General features: G+C 38.4%; 1 protein-coding gene across 20 annotated transcripts in view; it reads left to right on the top strand.

Annotated features, from left to right (window-relative positions):
* The window catches only part of DNM3 (dynamin 3), a 169,214-nt gene that overhangs the window by 29,845 nt on the left and 121,336 nt on the right, over positions 1 to 18,033 (top strand). For 12 of the 20 annotated variants that reach the window (XR_015273928.1, XR_015273929.1, XM_086842342.1 and 9 more), the window contains exons 8-13: positions 1,651 to 1,786; positions 2,711 to 2,778; positions 3,470 to 3,608; positions 4,648 to 4,734; positions 6,668 to 6,738; positions 10,177 to 10,225. Coding sequence is in view for 18 of the 20 variants with exons in the window: in XM_086842342.1 (XP_086698468.1) it covers positions 1,651 to 1,786; positions 2,711 to 2,778; positions 3,470 to 3,608; positions 4,648 to 4,734; positions 6,668 to 6,738; positions 10,177 to 10,225 (550 nt within the window). In the remaining 2 variants the exon portion in view is untranslated. Of the gene's footprint in view, positions 1 to 1,650; positions 1,787 to 2,710; positions 2,779 to 3,469; positions 3,609 to 4,647; positions 4,735 to 6,667; positions 6,739 to 10,176; positions 10,226 to 11,860; positions 11,891 to 13,094; positions 13,113 to 18,033 lie in introns of all 20 variants that reach the window. The other 8 variants (XM_086842338.1, XM_086842337.1, XM_086842335.1 and 5 more) reach the window with 2 other exon arrangements.

Genomic DNA, 18,033 nt, shown 5'->3' with positions numbered 1-18,033 from the left:
TCTTTACACAAGCTCCAAAGAATTCTGTGTTTGATATTCCAGAACACTTTATTTATTCTACAGTTTCAACAGAATTTTCCCTAAATCAATTTTAGTAATCCTAGAATAGGGAAAAAGCAGAACAAGGAAAAGTCATGAAGATGGGCAGCAGAGATGATCAAAGGTAAAAAACTGCTTCTGACTGTGTAGACACATTCTTCTGTCTGCCAAAAAGATGATCTCAAGGAAGGGAGAGACATTGTGTTGGAAGTCTGTTAGATGAGGAGGCTGGAAGAAGAATAAGGAATGATTCTTTATCTAGTATAAAAATTTGTCTGTCCAAAAGAACCTAGAGATGGCAAGATGAAAATTAATCAAATATGGTAGTCCTTCCTATTTTGTGCACCTAAGACCCACAAATCTTCTTTGCAGAAGTTGTCAGTAAAAGTTTGCGTGCTTTCAGAAAGAAGGGAGGCAAATTCTTGGGGATTATCATCATCAGTTCTAAACTAGAAAGCTTTTTCAGTGCTCAAGTCACTGTCTGGTTTGGGTCTCATCCACAAAATAAGTCTGTCTGATGAGACTTTGATAACAAAGAACAGAGATGACTGTTCATCATGGAATCAAGTGGAGGTAGAATCACAGCCCTATCTTGATTGCAGATTTAGCACCAGGGAGAAAGGACAATGCTGATGCTGTGGATTGAAAACCAGTTAGCACCTGCTGCTTTGCTGCATCTGCTTCCTTCCTTGGCCTGTTTCCAGAGATGCTGGAAACTCAGTACTGCCTATCTTTTCACCTGAAAGATCTGCCATTTTCACACTCCCACTTTTTTTTTCTTCAGTTGTAGCCCTCTGTGTTTATATGCAAATTAAATTTACCTCATAGAGAGGAGGCATGTGAAGGAAGAAGTGTAAAATGTACCTAGTTTTTCTCTCTTATACGCCTGTTGTCACATCCCTGCTCTGGCTGATTTCAGAGGTTTTCAGCATTCTCAATTCTCTGGCATAGATGATAACAGCACTGTATTGTGATAATGTCTAAGTTTGGGGCCAGTTTAATTCTCTAATTAAAACTTTGGAATTCAGAGGGGAAATTAATCAGCTGAATAGAGAGGCTTTCTTGAGCCAGATAAAGACTCTGCTTTACTCCTTATTTTTGTAACAACTGTGTCCAAAAGAGTAGACAGTTCCTCACGACTTTACTCCAGATGCTTTGGTTGCAAAAACAGAGGAACATCACCTTTGACTTTTCCATGACTGGGAGAACTCTCCTGTGGGTTTTTCTGAATGCTCCTGCTGCAGAAGTCAAAGCAGAGCCAAGTAAGCTGGAGCCTGTGGTACTGACACATCACCATGTTAGTACTGGTTCTTGGGCTTGCCTTTTGGCACGGGGAAAAGTTCCTTTCCAGTCTCTTCGGAATTTTCCAGCCCTGGATTCACATCATGCTATTAGCAGGGGTACAGGGAGATGTGTGTAGGTAGGGATTCTATGGGTTGGCAGCTTGGCTGAATCAGTGGTACAGATACTTTTGGCAATCACTAAATATGTTTGAATAGGCAGTGCTAGTTGCGTAGTACTGAAATAAGAGTTGGTAATTAATATGATTAAATTGTTCTGGGTTTTCCTTGTTTTGTTGTTTTTTTTTCCCTTCCCTCCTTTGACATTCAGGATGGTACAACAGTTTTCAGTGGACTTTGAAAAAAGAATTGAAGGATCAGGAGATCAAGTTGATACGCTAGAGCTTTCAGGAGGTGCCAAAATCAATCGTATTTTCCATGAACGTTTTCCCTTTGAACTTGTGAAGGTATTTATCCATCTTGCTGATGTGCTTTATTTTATTTATGTATCCTTATGTTCATACTGATAGTAGTGTAGCCAAGAAAAGATCTGATTGAAAGAATATGCTTTTAACTGTGGAAGAAATTACATGAGGTTATAATTGAGACATTTGGCTTAATTTCTAGGATTGGACACTGAGATATGCTAAGAATTCTAAAATACAAAAATTAGAATATAATTATAGTCCTAGTTCATACTATTTTCTGTGCTCTCCTATTGTTTTATCACAAATGACATCTTTCTTCTGGTTAAATGGGGCAGGCAGACAGTTACAGTTGGTAAATTTGGCTTGTGTTCAAGTAGCTGGTATCTATTAAAAAGAGTTATGGAAAATAGTCCTTTAGGTCCCTTCCAACCCAAATCATTCTGTGATGGTTTGACTTAGGTAATGACCCTTTCATTTGTGACAGCACTGACTTCTCTTCCAGCTAACTGGCTTCGAAGAAACTTAAAGAAAAGCTTTATTCCTTCATAATTGAGACAGCTCCTATCTTAAATTTAGTTGAAAACTGTAGAATGCAAAGGGGAGGATAAACAGATCATAATCACAGAAGTTGTACCACTATGAAACCAGGCAAAAAAAAAAAAAAAAAGAAAAAAGTGGAGTCTTCCAAATCCCGTTCCTGGCTTACTCTGTCAACTCTTCAAAATCATTCCAGCTGTTGGTATATCTGGAATGGAAGAGGGTGTGATTTTCAACAATATTTACTGCTGCCTGTAGCCTTAGTGCTAAAATGTTTTAAAATGCTTACACATTGTTTAGTGTAATTAGTAATTACTATTTTTGCAGCTGAAATTGCTTGTCTTCTGGTTAAATAGGGAGAGGGGATATTTTCTGTTTTGTTAAAACCTTCCCCTAATGTGTTCTTGCGTGCTGCTGTTCCCCTAGATGGAATTCAATGAGAAGGAACTGCGGAGAGAGATAAGTTACGCCATCAAGAACATACACGGGATCAGGCAAGTGCTCCCATGTTTTCCTACTGGTGCAGTATTTGAACTTTCCTTGCTTGATTGCTGGTGAGGTCTTGATTTATTATAGTGAAATGATACTTTTGGGTGTGCTTTTCTAGTTTGTTTTTTTATATAATTTATCTGCCAAGGTAGACCTTGGAGAACAGTATTTGAAAGAGAAGCAAGGCCCATTTGTTTAGACCTGGGTCTGTGGCTAGCTGTTTATAGATTTATTTACTCTGCAGTGACCAACTCTGAAGTTCTCCATGTCAGACTCTGAGTAACAAAACCTCATTTTTTGGTGTGAGTGAAAAGTGCAGCCATAGGATTCTTAGGGATTTGCTGTGCAAGGGATTGTGCATGGAGTGCTTGCAGCTGCCACTCATCCCTAAGGTTTGATGCACTGCAGCTGAGGCTTTACTGCATTATAGCAGTACTCCTTAGAGTTTTGCAGTCCTCTTGAAGGAGTTGCATCTTTCAAGCATGTTTCTACTTATAATCTTATATTCTGAGTATATTCTTACTCAGAATGACACTTGCTTTGAGAAGGAAGCAAGTTTAGTTATATGGAAGTCTGTGTAGGTATTGTTATTACTCAGCTCTGAAGATGAAGATTTAAGCAATTTAGTAAAAAAACCCCCAAACTTCCTTGCCTGATGTTTTTATTACTGTCTTACATATTCTTTTATGTCCACAGAACAGGTTTGTTCACTCCAGATATGGCGTTTGAAGCCATTGTTAAAAAACAGATAGTTAAGCTGAAAGGACCTTGCTTAAAAAGTGTGGATCTGGTGATGCAAGAGTTAATCAACACTGTCAAGAAGTGCACTAAAAAGGTAGCTTGCACATAGATCTGGTAATGTAAGTAAGATGTAATGGATAATGGAAAGCCTGTCTTGCATTTTATGGTGTTACAAGAGATTTGTGATTCAGTCACTTGTTGGACAGAGTAGGACTCCTTCAGATAATTAATTACAACTTCTGCAAACTGCTCAATAATGTAATGATGGAAAAGTTCATTTTTTTGGATTCCTTTGTTTCGATTCTTATAGTGAGAGGTGTTTCTTGAGTCAAGAGATGCCCTCAGTTTCCTCCTTAAAACCATGTTTTCACTTCTTAGCTGACTGGCTGCTTTTGCAGTCTCACCTGTCAATGTGCCTGTCCCTCCATCCCAGTGCAGGGCACCCCGTGACAGTAAGTACAGGAGTGATTCTGGGATGTTTTTTTCTGAAAAAAACCCAAATTCTTCATACCAATGAGCAAGTAAAAGAGATATTTCTTAAAACTGAGAAGACAAAGAACATAGAGAAGCAGATTCTCTGATATATTTTCAGCAGAGTTTCTAGGTTTTTTTCACTTTTGTCAAAGCCTGGAAGACATGTCACTTGGATTAACTGTGCAGATGCTCTTCCCAGTGGTATTGGCCAAATTTACCACTGTGTCTTGCTTTTTCCATTAATATTATTATTATTGTTATTGTTATCATAATTATGATCAGTATTGTTATGTAAAGATCTTGCCACAAGGTGGAGCCTTTAAAAAACAAGAAATTTGGAAATCATTTAAAACACCACTCTGGAACTGGGCCCAGTAGAAGAGAGAGAAACCTCACCCCAGATAGACTGTGTTTCATATGTCCAAAGTGGCTTTTCCTCAGTGTTCCCTGGAGGAAAAGAACAGCAACAATCCAAGGGTTTAGGTCTCTCCAGTCTCTGAACAACAGCAAGTAAGGCTTGCTTTGCAGTGTGCTTGACTTCTAGTCCCAAGCATTTAGAATATTTGCTTTCTTCCAAAGAGGAAAGCTGAATGCTGCCCTGTTTGTATTCCACTGAAGCCCCTTTGCAATTGTCAATTTCTATTAATTCTGTGTTTCAGTTGGCAACATATCCAAGGTTGTGTGAGGAAACAGAAAGAATTGTTGCTGGCTACATTCGTGAAAGAGAAGAGAAGACCAAGGACCAGGTGAGAATAAATAGGAGATGTGACAGTTTGGGGAGTGTGTGATGGAGAAGAGTTCTGCACTCAAAGTGCTGTAGGACAGTGAAAGATTTTATTCATTTATTTATTTTTTAAATAGGCTGCACATTTTAGAGAGGAAGCAAAATTGCTTCTTTACCACTGAGCTTTGACAGAGACTAGAATTGTTACAGAAAGGTTAAGTAGTGTTGTCTTGTTCCTATGCCAGTGTGCCAATTTCTTAGCTGGGCCACTAGAGCTATTTGTGGGAAATCAATATGGATTAAACAAATGCACACAGGAACAGCTTATTTCTACTTCATTTCCAGGTATTTTTAATATACCCACCCCATGCACCCATCCCTCACCTTAAGTACAATGAGGCTCACAAGCAATTGTACTGGGACCTTTGAGGGAGTGGCAGGCTTCCCTTCAAGTTCAAAAAAAGTTAAAAAACAAATAAAAATTCAGAGAAATTTGGTTAAAGCATTCATCACTCAGCCAAACATTCCAAATCCAGGAAACTGCAAATCTGAGATTACATGTGAGTAAATCCAGTGGAAGTGAAGTCTGGAGAGTGCAGAGTGTGACAATAGAAATATCTGGGGAAGAAGAGCTCAGCAGAGCTCCTAAGCTGTTCTGTACTCCTGGCTCCCTAGTCCTGTCCCTGTGCAAGTTAGGGAGCTGTGCAGCACATCCTGTTGCTTTGATCTGTGCTGCAGATGTAGTCATAAAAACAATTTAACAAAAAAAATTATTAGCTGGGCTTGTAATTGCAGGGAGTTCTAGTCAGAACACTGTTATCTCAAAATTTTGGAAAAAATACAAGTTGTTTAAAATAATTGAGTTTTATTTTCCTGTTCTTCATTGTGTGTTACACACCTTACTATTTCTTAGAAAAAGAACAAAATACAGGCTTTTTGTAAATGCCAAAAATGGACCAAATAGGTTATAGTCACATTCATATCGTTATTTATGATGTTAGCAGTGATCCTAAAAAAACAGGAATGAGAATATTTTCAGAGGTAAGAAATGGAGCAAAAACATAGTGGGGATTTGAGTCAAAGTGAGGCATCTGGTATTTTCTGGAAATTGTGAAGAATTTGGGAGTGATGCCGTATTTGAGGAACTGTGCAGAAATAAGGTTAAAGAGATTAAATGCCACCATTTGGTAACAATAGGTTCCTTCCTTGGAAGTCTGAAAAGACAGGGATGAAGTGCAGTCTCATGCATATTCCAGAGCCTGTTGGAGCGTGGGAAGGAATTTTTGCTGATATTTCAGCAAGTTCTTTGCTGAGTTAGATTGTCAAGATTGAATCAAATTCTTTCTGGCCTACTGAAGGACTGACAAGTGATAAGTACACAAACCATTGTGTTATTTTGTTGGTAGCCCATCTCTCAATCCAGATGTTGCACACCAGAATGGCTGGCTGGTACCTGGGCTGGACATTTTCTGGGCCAGGACTGGATTACTTACACTTCTTTGTGTGATACATAAAGAAAGTGAAGGTACCTGGATTTTAGGTTTAAGGTTTAGGTACCTTGCTGGCTTGGCTGGAATGCTCCAGATAGGCAGAAATTTGCTTAACTTGCAAAATGCAGAGCTGGAATCTGTGTTATATTGTTATTAACATTCTCTCTGCCCATGTGTGATTGATCTTAATGGAATGGACAAGAGCCAAGAGAGTGAAAAATGAGGTCTGTTAGGAAAAAAAGTAGGAAGAGGGAATAGGACTTCTGTAGTCTTAACTTATTAAACAAGCACAGAAACAGAAGCGGTGGAATTTAAAAAATATTGCTTTTGGCTTGAACAATTATGAAAACAATATTCAGTAATGCAGAGAACTCAAGAGTTCTGGGTTTTTTGCTACCTTCTTTTTCTTCAATCTCTCTCTTCCACCTTACCCATCCTGTTTTGCTCTCCTGTCTCCCATAATAGATGCTGCTGCTCATTGATATCCAGGTTTCTTATATCAACACCAACCATGAAGACTTCATTGGCTTTGCAAAGTAAGTATATGGAAAATTTGTTATAAAGACATTTCCAGGCTTTTTTGTTTATTTGCTTAGGGTTTTTTTATTAAGTTCAGAACATAAGTCCTGAAGTGTGACAGTGAAGATCCAGGCTGTAGAGTCCCAAACATGCAGGACCATGCTCTTTCTCAATAGCCACAATGTTGAACTCTCTCCCAGTTGCAGGGGAGTCTTCACCCAGTTCACAAGCCTGGTTTCACTGGAGCTGGAGCTCATGTCTTGGAATCACACGTATTTCAGGACCACAGAAATGGATATTGGTGGTCTTTCCACATTGTTATTAATGCATACTTTGGGAGCTGTGATTCTGTGTGAAACAGTTTTACTCAGAATAATGGATGTCACTGAATTATAAGTGTGCCTGCTGTTTGGCTGCAGAGAATAATAGTAGCAGAATGCCCTGCAGGGCCTGGTTTGACGTTCTCTTCGCTTAATTGAAAAGGCTGTGAGAATATTTTCCAGAATGTTCTCCCTCAGTTTCCAGCAATTTGTGCCTTAGGGACTTCATACCAACATTTTGACACTAGTAAAAGCACTGAAGATGTCTTCACTCTTTGAAGAATAAATGTTCCTTCAGACATATTCATGCCATATTTGCCATAAGAGCAGTTGGAATCACAACAGGTTTTGGCCCTGTGAAATGCTGGCAACAAATTTTGGCACAACAGGATGTTGTTGGCCAATTCCAGTTAGCACTGTGAAGGAAGGTCCACATCATTGGCAGTGTGCCTTGAAGGTTTAAAACATGGAGTTCAGTAAGCTGAGAGGGGAGAAGGCAAAGCCAGGCACTGTTTATATGTTTGGTTTGAGCAACTTTCTCTAGAATTGTTTGTGGGTCCTAGATGTTGTTATCAGCTCTCTTGACAAATGACAGGATGTTGTAGGAATGGTGGCTGGCCTTCTAGAGGTCAAGATAACAACCTGCCTGCTATTTACTACTCTTCATCCTTTTCTGACAGGAAAAAGGCTGCTAAAAACACTCCATGTATATTCATGGTGTGTGTTGTGACCTTGGAAGTTGTATCGTCCCACCTCCCGCTTAGAGGAGGGGCCATGCTGAGTTCAGACCAGGCTGCTCAGGATTTTGTCCAATCAGATCTGGAGAATTCCCAAAATGGGAGGTCCTCCAGCCTTTCTGTGCTAGCCTGTTCAGTGCTTGCCTCACCTCACTATGAAAAGACTTTTCCTTGTGTCAAGTTGGAACTTTCCATATTTTATAGTATTGGATTCTGGAATTCCAGGTGTATCTGTAGCTATTTCATTATGTTTCTCCCCTGGAAAAATTCCCCTCAGGGGTGCTGCTCCTGCACCCTCCATGGTCCTTGCTGCTGTGTCTTTACAATTGGAATTCAGTTTCTTGGGAAAGCTGCTTCTTCTTTAGCCAGCTGAGATCTGGAAATCCCTAAGTGCTGTGTATGGGGCATAAGCAGATAGTAAGTGAACTCTTGGCATAAGTTCACTGATAAGTTTAAGCAAGGTTGGAACAGATGAGAAGAAAAGTAGCCTTGTTGACTGCTGCTCAACTGAAAGATAAAATTTGGATAACAAAGAATAAGTTAAAATATATTTACTTACGAGATAAACAGTTGAAAATACTAATTTGAAGCTCTAAGTGTATTATTGTTACAGCAGTTATGTTAGAACTGGAAAATGAAGTAAGTTGGGTAGCATAGGGGCTTCTAAACATCCTGGACTACAGATTCCCCAGATTCCCTGGTGTTTCCTTTCCTTTGCTGAGCCTTCTAGCCTCCTGTCTTATGTGGCTGCAGTAACAGTCTAAGTCCTGTGAACCTTGGTCATAAGAATGAGAGCACAAGACATTACAAACTACCCTGCAGCACTACAGGACCTGAGGCAGGTACAGTGCAATGGGAATTGTCTTGAGAGGGCTTTAACCATGCCAGTGTTTACAACAAATTTGCATATTTATAAAGTTGCAAAATTTTAGAATATTAATGTTTGTCTCATTTGGCAGAACAAATGACAAAATTCTGGGCTTGGGTTTGTTTCCAGTTGGTATAAGTTAAGAACAGCTACATGCTTCAATCTACTTAAAGAGTAATTTGTATTTAGAACATTAAGTAGAGGACCAATTGCTGGGCTATTTCTAAAAGACATGGGTTTCTTAGTATGGTGTTAATGGTATAATTAGCTTTTCTAAGGTGATGAAATTAAGAAAACAAACTAGAGATTAGTGCTGTGTTTTCTGTGTGCATTTCATTTAATCATAATTTATGTATCAAAGCTTATAGAACTTAGATGATGCACCAGGGACATGCAGTCTTGTTTGGTTAAAAGGATTGGGATGATTGAGCTAAACACACTGAGTAGGCAGATGGAATAAATATCCTTGTGGATCTTCTCCCAGACAGCATGTGGACTGCTGGTTTGATAGTGTGGTCCAAAGGGCAGGATCAGAATTTGGACAAGGGTTGAGTTGGGTGCTTCTCAATCCTTTGGAGCAGCACCAAACAGCAGGACTGGCCACAGGCTCTGACCCAAGCACACCCCTCTGCCTTTCTCTGTCAGAGCAGCCTTTGGAGCTGCTGGAATATGGATATTTTTTTCTTCAGTGAATCAATGCCTGGTGAAATGGTATAATCTAATCCAAACAAAACTTCCTGTCACCAGTGAAGTACTGGTGGCTGAGTAGCCAAAGCCTACTCTCAGAATGCCTTTCTTCTTCTTTCCAGCAATATTTTAATTTTGTGGCCTAAAACAAACTGCCACATAATGCAAATGCTTTTAGAATTAATGGCAACTTATTTGGTTTTGAGACAGGAGTGTGTTTTGTTTCAGGAACTGGGACTACCAGAGTTCAAGAATTGAGCAAAATATTTTAAATATGGTTTAATTTCAAATGTGCTCTATTCTTATAAGATTCAGCTTTGAGCCAGCTTTATGATGGCTTCATCCATTGGTTATATTTACACTCTCAAAGTGCATATAAATATTAGAATAATACCCAAAACAAACTGTCAAGACAAAGCTATTAAGGAGCCTCCAGCAGGGGAGGATTTTGCTGTACTGCTCTAAATAACAGAAATGGCTTGCTTTTTGTCTCTTCTGAATATTTATAGAGGCTAATGTTTCCAAAGTTACCCACATGAGCCATAATTTCCCTGTGCTTTTAGTAACCTTTACCAATGCAAGAAGGATGTTACTGCAAAGGAGATGACTGGTAGGAACTGTCTGCTGTGCTTGTCCCTTCTGTCCTTAGCAGGCAAATATAATCAGGCAGAAAAGCAGTTGAAATATGCACCTATATGCAATGGTTTTCCTGTGTTTCTTTTGCTATGTTAACCTAGCTTTCTCTTCTGGAATCAAAAATAACTATTACTGCTAAAATTATTCCTCAGGAACTGGCTTAGTTCAAGTTTCTTCAGCATAACTCTTTTCCTCTGCTTCCCTTAGTGCCCAACAAAGAAGCAGTCAGGTTAACAAAAGTGCAGTGGGAAATCAGGTAGGCACCTAACAGAGAATGGATAATGGCATGTGCAAGTTAATCCAAGCTGTTTGGTTTTCATGGCTGCATTTTCTGTTTTAAGCATATCATTTAGCTTTGTTTGCTTCAAATATACATAAATGTGTCCTCATTGCCTTGTTTTGCTGAACTTTTCAAAGCCACCTGACTTCCATTGTTACCATCATTTGCTGTTTAGCATTTCTGCTGCTGCTTGCACTGCTGCTGAGTGTCTTCCTTCCCCTGCTGTTCAGTGCCTTGAATCTCTCATGTTGCATATCGGTGTTTTGTCATTAACTGCAAACTTGTGAATTTCAGGATCCCAAATGCTGGTGAGTACTTGCCTGTGTGTGCTTTGTGCATTTTGCTACTCCTGATGTGTTCACAGCTGAACAGCAGTGAAGGGCAAGTCAGCAAGCAAATGTGGATTTGCCTTTTCCTCTTCTGGAACCTTTCAGCTGACATCACACAGTTGTTGACTATGTACCATAGGCCTTTCTCAAAATAAACAAAGAATGATGATGCTCTCAGATTAATTATCATCTTCACTGAGATTCATTAATGAAATTGTTTCTTTTTTTAACTTAAGAATGTGGGATTGATTCTGCAAGGTGCTTGGTGCTCCTGAGCCTGCCTTCCTTCTCTGCTTTTTGTGTGGGTCAGGGGTTCTGAGTACTTGGCAGGATCAGTTCTCTTCTTAATATCAGATGAAAATTAGGAAAGTGCTATGATTTGGAGAGTTTCCGCTCACTTTGAGGTTTTTGCAAAGTCTTAAACAGAAAAAAATTTGTTATGGAATTAGTACATATTGAGAATGAAATAAAAAATAATGGCAAAAATAAGATGATGAAATTTTAATTTAATTGTAATTACCAATATTGAACATCTTCCTGATGTTTTTACTTGCAATTCAGTCAAACAATGCCCAGGAGCTTTTACCTCCTGATCAAGGTTTTCAAATGTGACCATTGAGTTTAAATCCAAGTGATAAACCTGAAATTTCAGAAAGTCTCCTATTCTGCTGCTGTTGTAGACAAGACTTCTAGTCATCTTTTTGGAGCTAGAAATTCAATCTCTTCCTCTCACCAAGAAATTGCTAGTTATTTGCAATATATTTCTTAAAATAATCCAGCAGCTTCTTGGATGTGATGGTTCCCCACAGCCTGACCAGCATGAGTGGCATTTTTGATGTAATATATAGTTTGGATTAAAATGAAAAAAAAAAACCCTGGAAGGTCTAAACACTGCAATGGCTTCAAAGAGCAGCCTCTCCCCTCTGAGGAGAGATTTCCTCCTTATCTAGCTGTGCCGGAACATGTGTCAAACACAACGACTGTCATCACTTTGGAGTGTCCCATAAAAGGAAAAGCAACCAATTATCTGGCTCTTCAAAAATACACAAATAAAATGAATGATTTCTTAATTGAGTGAATGTTTTCTCTCTAAAGAAGTGAAGAAAAAGCTTGGCGTTTTAAATTCAATGTTAAAACTTGGTTACTTGTGGTATAAAGGACTTTGCTGAACCTTTTATTGTAGAGATAATAAACAGATGTTTGTAAGTTGATTGTTTGGAGTTGAAAAGAATGAGAAAATGTTTCTGAAATAAAACTTCATTTTTGCAATTTGCTATTTCAGGGAACCAATCTACCGCCTTCAAGGCAAATTGTACGAGCTAAGTTCTGTAAGCTTTATTGTTGCTTTTTCATTTAGCTTCTCAGAGGGCAAAGTTTGTCTCTAACTCATTGGTTTGTTGAATACTTGCTGCTAAACAATTTAATGTTAAGCTGTCTTGTCTGTAACACTTCCTCAACAAAGTGTAATTGCAGTTCATCACTTAACTGCTACTAACCTGCTGTTACCAGTCTGAGCTAGTATAACTTAAAATGTTGTAGAAGACTTTGCATAGAATTAATTAATATTTTTATAATTTACCAAGTTTCTCCAACTGAAACGACTAATTTGTGTTGATTTTATTATATAATTGGAAAGCAGTTTTTATCTGATGTAAATGCCTCTATTCATAGTAAACCTCTCTTTGAAAGGTGGGCAAATAATTTTCTGGTAACCAAAAGGAAACATTAGCTCTGGTGTAAATGAAGGTGCTGTTGATGGACACAGGTACTGTTCTTGGTGGTTTCTTTATGTCAAGGTATTACTTTGGATAGAAAAAGTGAGTTTTATGAATGAAAATATTTAAAGCCTTTTTAGCATTCTTTTCATAGCACCAGGAGGATCAATATATCACGGACAGACTCTTTTCTAACCCCTCCACTTCATGAGTAAATAAATATGTGAATGTCTTTAATATTACTAATTAGAATTAATTGTCTAAACTGCAGTTAATTTTATAACAAGTTACAGTGTTCAGTGATGGTAAGGTGTAAGAAATAAATTTCTGTATTGTGTGTATTCTTTGGCAATATCTGTGATAAAAAATGTACATTTTTTCAGTTTGTTGCCACATCATCAAATTGTATTCGTTATCATTTTAAACAAAACTTATGTTCAGTTATGGAAAAAGGACTAGGCAACACTGATTTTAGCAGCAATTGAATTGAACCCCTTGGGGAGATCAAGATCACTGAATTTTCCCAAAATACTGGGATGCTCATTTGCAATACCTTGCTTTTCTTTTTCAGTAGCTTGCTTTGGACTGGAATGATGCACATAACTATTAACTATTTCTGTGTATCTTGGAAATAAGATAAGCACAGCAACACCTTATTTTTGGACAATAATGCAAATTCCTCTTAGCATGTTTTTCTCCTTTTTCCTCTACTACTAATTTATCTTCTCACGCTTAATCTTTGGCCTTTTTTGTTTGTCTTTTCTTTGCTACCGCCTGAGGTTTTGACCTGACTCCACAAAGTTTCTTTTTAAGCCACAGGTTAGTCTGTCTTCTCATTTGCTTGAAGTAATCTGTGCAATGCTTGGTTTTACACAGCACACCAGCAAGGTTTGGCTCCTGAAAGCTGACCCACTCTTAATTATATATGTTGTGTGCTGAGATTGGTTTTGGTGACTAAAATTCAATGTTTTAAGCTCCCCTTCACGATAAAGCTTTAAAGGTGAAAGTGTCATTGCTCCATGTGCCCAATTGATGTGTGTGAGAATGCAAGACACTCAAATTATAGAGGATTATATCTAATTTATAGGAAATTCTGTGCTTTTCTTCTGTGGCAAAGTCTGCCACAGAATATCTGTACTACTACTGCTGCAATTACTAGTAGCCCTGTAACTGGAGAAGGGGCTTAATGTGAGCTGTGAGTTTCAAGGCACTGTCCAGGTGATGTGGAGGTTTGGGTCTGAGGGCTTTGTTTGACCTGCCTCTCTTCAGTGTTACACCAACAATCTGATTAATTTTCTGATTAATTTCTTCTGGACACAAGTAGCATTCAGACCCCATCATCTGGCCTGAACTATAGTTCTAAAGTTCTAATAAGTAACTTTTCCCCTAGTAACCCTTTTTTCCTTTTCTTTTTTTTTTTTTTTCCTTTTAATCCTAATTTGTAGCATACTTTGCTGTTTCTTTTCTTCAGATACACTTAAATCCTTTTATCTTGCATGACCCAGGGAAAAAATGTTTATACAATTTTTTTAAGCAACGACAAGGAAGTGGAGACTTGTGCCGTGGTCAGTGAGGTGGTCTTGAAAAATCATGACAAAGCTGTTCTGTTAAGAAATGTCAGTATTTCTGTGAAAGAGGTGGTAGCCATGAGCTAACACATTCAAAAATGTTTCAAAATTTAGCAGCATGAGACCTGCTGGTTTTGAATTTTCACTTTATCAAGTCTGGGGGAGTACTGATGTTCTAGATGGCCTTTAACTATTTATTTTTTAGGTTAATGTCCCTTCATGTTTGACTTACCTCAGTCTTTGTTTAAGTATATTTGGAAATTGATTTCAATTCACCCCTGAGAGCTTTGCTCCTAAAGATTAGAAGCAAAAATTAGAATTAAATTTAGAAGACTAAATCTTTCTTTAGAGCAGACATGTTTTTAGGACTTTAGGCACTGTCACTAGTTTTAAGTTGTGCAATACATTGTGCAGTGATTTCTAGGGAAGCAATGTCCCAAGATCTTGGTTATGTTCAGTATCAGAACAGATCTGATCTGTTTTTGCAGTGACATTTGGCAAGTTACAGTGAAATACTGTAGTAGATTTCCCTTCTAATACATTAAAGCCTCTGTAGTGTGAGGATCTTCATGACTGAATCCAGAGAACCAACAGCTTTAAGGATTTTTTTTTTTTCACTATTTTTTTGTGATTTTTATTTTCTTGATGTGCTTACTGTTTGGTAGCACATGTTGTAATGACAGTGACTGGATTTGTGTTCTGTGTTCAGAATTATTCCACTGGAGTTACACAACACAACTTTAATGGTGTTACATTAACAAGTGCTGCTGCTTGTGGTGTTGTGGGAGTGTCCAGTCCCATGATTCTCACACTTGTGTTTGCCCAATTTCATGTATCACACTTATCAAGAAATCATCCTTCAAATACTTCTTTAGAGAATCAGAAAGTGTCCCATTTCCTTAAATATATTTCTTTTACAAATGCCTTATTTGATTTAATACAATTAAAGTCATGCAGCAACACATAAATTGTGCTTATTGTGTCAAATCCTGCTTTCCTGTTTATCCATGAAGTGGTGGAGAGTAAGGACAGCAAATATGATTTGGATTTTGTGCAGCTGAACTATGAGAAAATTATTTCCTTCTGACTTGTTCATGTGCATTCAGAGGCTCTTAAGTTTCATTTTTCAGTCACCCAGATTAGGTATCAGGATCCTGAAGGAAGGAACTGTGTCATCTCTTGTTCATCCTGTGCATGGAGTCCAGCTACCGGTCAGAATATTGTCTCCAGTAGCTTCTGGCTGTGCCCATATTTTTCACCTTCCTGAGGTTCATAACTCATTTCACTAGCATCCGCTCTGCACAGAATGACATTTAGAAATATGATAGAAAATAGTGAAATGTATCTCTTAGATACAAGCCAGTGAGAAAATGAACTAGTGAGAACAATAATGAAACACAGTGCTTTCATTTTCCAAGCAGAGGTACTATAAAACATAGCTAACACAACAGTTAAAAAGAACTCCAAAATAATAACTCTCTATCAGAGGTTTTTTTAACTTCAGAAGTGTCTTTGAAAATATTTCCTTCTTATTGCCTGTGGAGAAACAGTTCTAAAGTATGGCTTGAGGATTTATTTTTTGTTTTGTTGTTTTTTTTTTTTTTGAGAATTTGGCCAGAGTCTAAGATGTCATTCAGATTCTCTGGAAAGTGAAACTATTTTCCTTAATCTCACTTTTTCTTGCATTGCACCTTGGTCCAACATCTCCCACTACTTTACATCTAACACTGATGCTGAGTCTTCTGTAAGGTATGCTTTTTTATAGTTAACAGAATGTGCCTGGGAAACAGGAAAATTCAATGAAAAGGACATGAAGCTTAGCACACTAAGCTCATCTTCTCCCTCTTGGTGTCCCCTGGAACAGCTTCCTAGTATTTTAGATTGTTATCACCTGTTGTAGAGTCCAGGATATTTTACAGAACACAATACTCTGTTTTCCCAGAGGGGTATAGATAAACAGGTCTAGAAATTTGACACGAAAAACACACACCCAGAATATCACTGTAGGTTGGTGTCCTGCTCTTCCTGCAGGGTAGTGTAGGAATGACAGCTGGATCTAATCCTTGGCACACAGAATTTTTGAGGAAACAACTGGCAAATTCCTTCCTTTACGAGACAGTGACCAGGGATTGTCCTAGCAAGTCAGCTTGTTTCTGTCCAAACCCCGTGATAGTTGCACATTTATGGGGAGATGTGTTGGGCTGGAGCATGACACAATTCCTGCCTTAGTAGTACTGAAACCTTCAGTGCTTCTTAAATGGTTTGTATAATTTAGTTTTTTAAATGTTGTCTTGGTCTGCTTTGAGACCTCTACCACAAATGCCTTCTTGTCAAATTGGGAAAATTGGACCCTTACAAAGCTGTCACAGAGCCTGCGGTGAGGGAGAGGATGGAACAAGCAGAGAGTTCTTCCCTTCCCTTTGAAGTGCTCATCACCTGTATGGTTCTTGAACCTCTTGCTTAGGTGTTCCTGCCTGGTTTGCTACTAGAAACCACTTCTTTATTTTCAGTTTTCAAATCTTTTCTCTTCCCTGAGATATTTCTCCAAAACATTTTTCTCCAAACCAGGTGCTGGCCAGGCTGCCTGGGCTTCCTGTGTGTGGATAAGAGCTTTATATGGAGCAACATTGCATTTTCAGTTGCAGACAATGTGGTTCAACAGCATCCTCTCTCCCAGCCTCTTATTACAGCTGCTTTATAGCATGGGAACATGTGCACATGTGCTGTGAAGGAATTAGTCTGTTGCACAAAAATAGCTCTCATTGGTGCAGAACTAAGTTCAAGTGAATGGAGGACCTTAATTTTGTTGCTTTCCCCCAAATTTTTTTCCCCTTTGCTTTTTTTATAGTTCAGTGCAGAAAGAAAAAATAGAATTAGTTTGTTTCCACAACTTGTCCTGTGGCAGCTGCCTGCAGGCCAGTACACTGGCTGTGTATATATGTTACTTGTTTCCTGTTAAAATCTTACTTCAATAAACATCATAAAATAAAATGAGGATTTGATGGGTAATCAAGTTCTTATCAGTGTTTCCCTTAACTTGCACTTAGGCAAGCATTCCATGTGTGTTTGTACTCACTAATGCCCCTCTCCACTTAGGTTCCCCCTCCTCCTCCCAATAAACACAAATATTAAAAGGCTTGACCCACTTTTGTAGAAATCTTTGTGGAACAGCCTATCCCATCTCATCTGCTTGTTCATTCCCTTGAGTCTCTTTACAGGAATCGTGTCCAGTTCTCTCATCCCTCAAATCGGTTCTTTCTTAGAGATTTTCATACAGGCTGAAAACTTACAGTCTGGTTTTTGGATCATCTTTTCTTACCCTGCTGTGCTGGTTGGTAGTAAATGGGAAAACACGCTTATCTTCCTTGAAATGAAATTGATACCCTTGGGTTATCTGCATTCCCAATACAATTTCCTGCTTTTCAGGTGCAACTTTTTTGGTTTAGTTATCAATTCAGTCCTTTACCCTGTGCAAAACCAAAGCTGGCATTTTTTAGGAGCTTACATGATCATCCAGGCTGAATAAGGGTGAATTCTGATTCTGAAACTTTCATAGATGACAAAGAATACATGGTGAGCCATATTCCTCTTTTGTGACTTGTTGATACTGGGGTTACTGGTCTTGTCAAGCCCTGTGAGAGGATGTTGGTCTCATATATTTATTTAAACACAAGAGGAAACTCAAGTTTGATCACACAAGTCAGTGCCTGTGGGGCTTATTGAGAGGTTCTGAAGAGCTTCTCTGAATACTTTTTTCTGTCTCAATATCTCATTGACAAGTGAAGGGTGTTGCTGTGGTGAGAAGGAGAAGAGCTGAGGTTCCTTTCATCTGTGATTGGGAAAGTTCTGTTGTCCAGAGCATGATAGAAAGGAATGTTTGCTTTCTCATTTATATTGGAAAACGGTCACTGTTCCAATAAAATGGAAAGTTTCCATCTCATCTGTAAATGAGTTTTCATGGTTATCCTCTTCTGCTGTGGAGTCTGTTTCTCTTAGGTTTCTGTTGTCCCCCTTTCTCTGTGCATGATGTAGACTTCTGGTCTTAGTATTTATAGGTATGTTCCCATCTGTTCTTTCATCTTTGGCTTGTATCTCTTCTACAAAATTTTGCTTTACCTGTTTTCCCCTGTTTTTTATTGCTACCTAAGGTTTTTTTTTTTACCCCCTTTTCT

The sequence above is a fragment of the Cyanistes caeruleus genome, chromosome 9 (assembly GCF_971803275.1).
Source record: "Cyanistes caeruleus chromosome 9, bCyaCae1.hap1.1, whole genome shotgun sequence".
NCBI lineage: Eukaryota > Metazoa > Chordata > Aves > Passeriformes > Paridae > Cyanistes > Cyanistes caeruleus.
The sequence above is the reverse complement of the archived record's forward strand: the minus strand, read 5'-3'. Positions and strand labels throughout refer to the sequence as shown.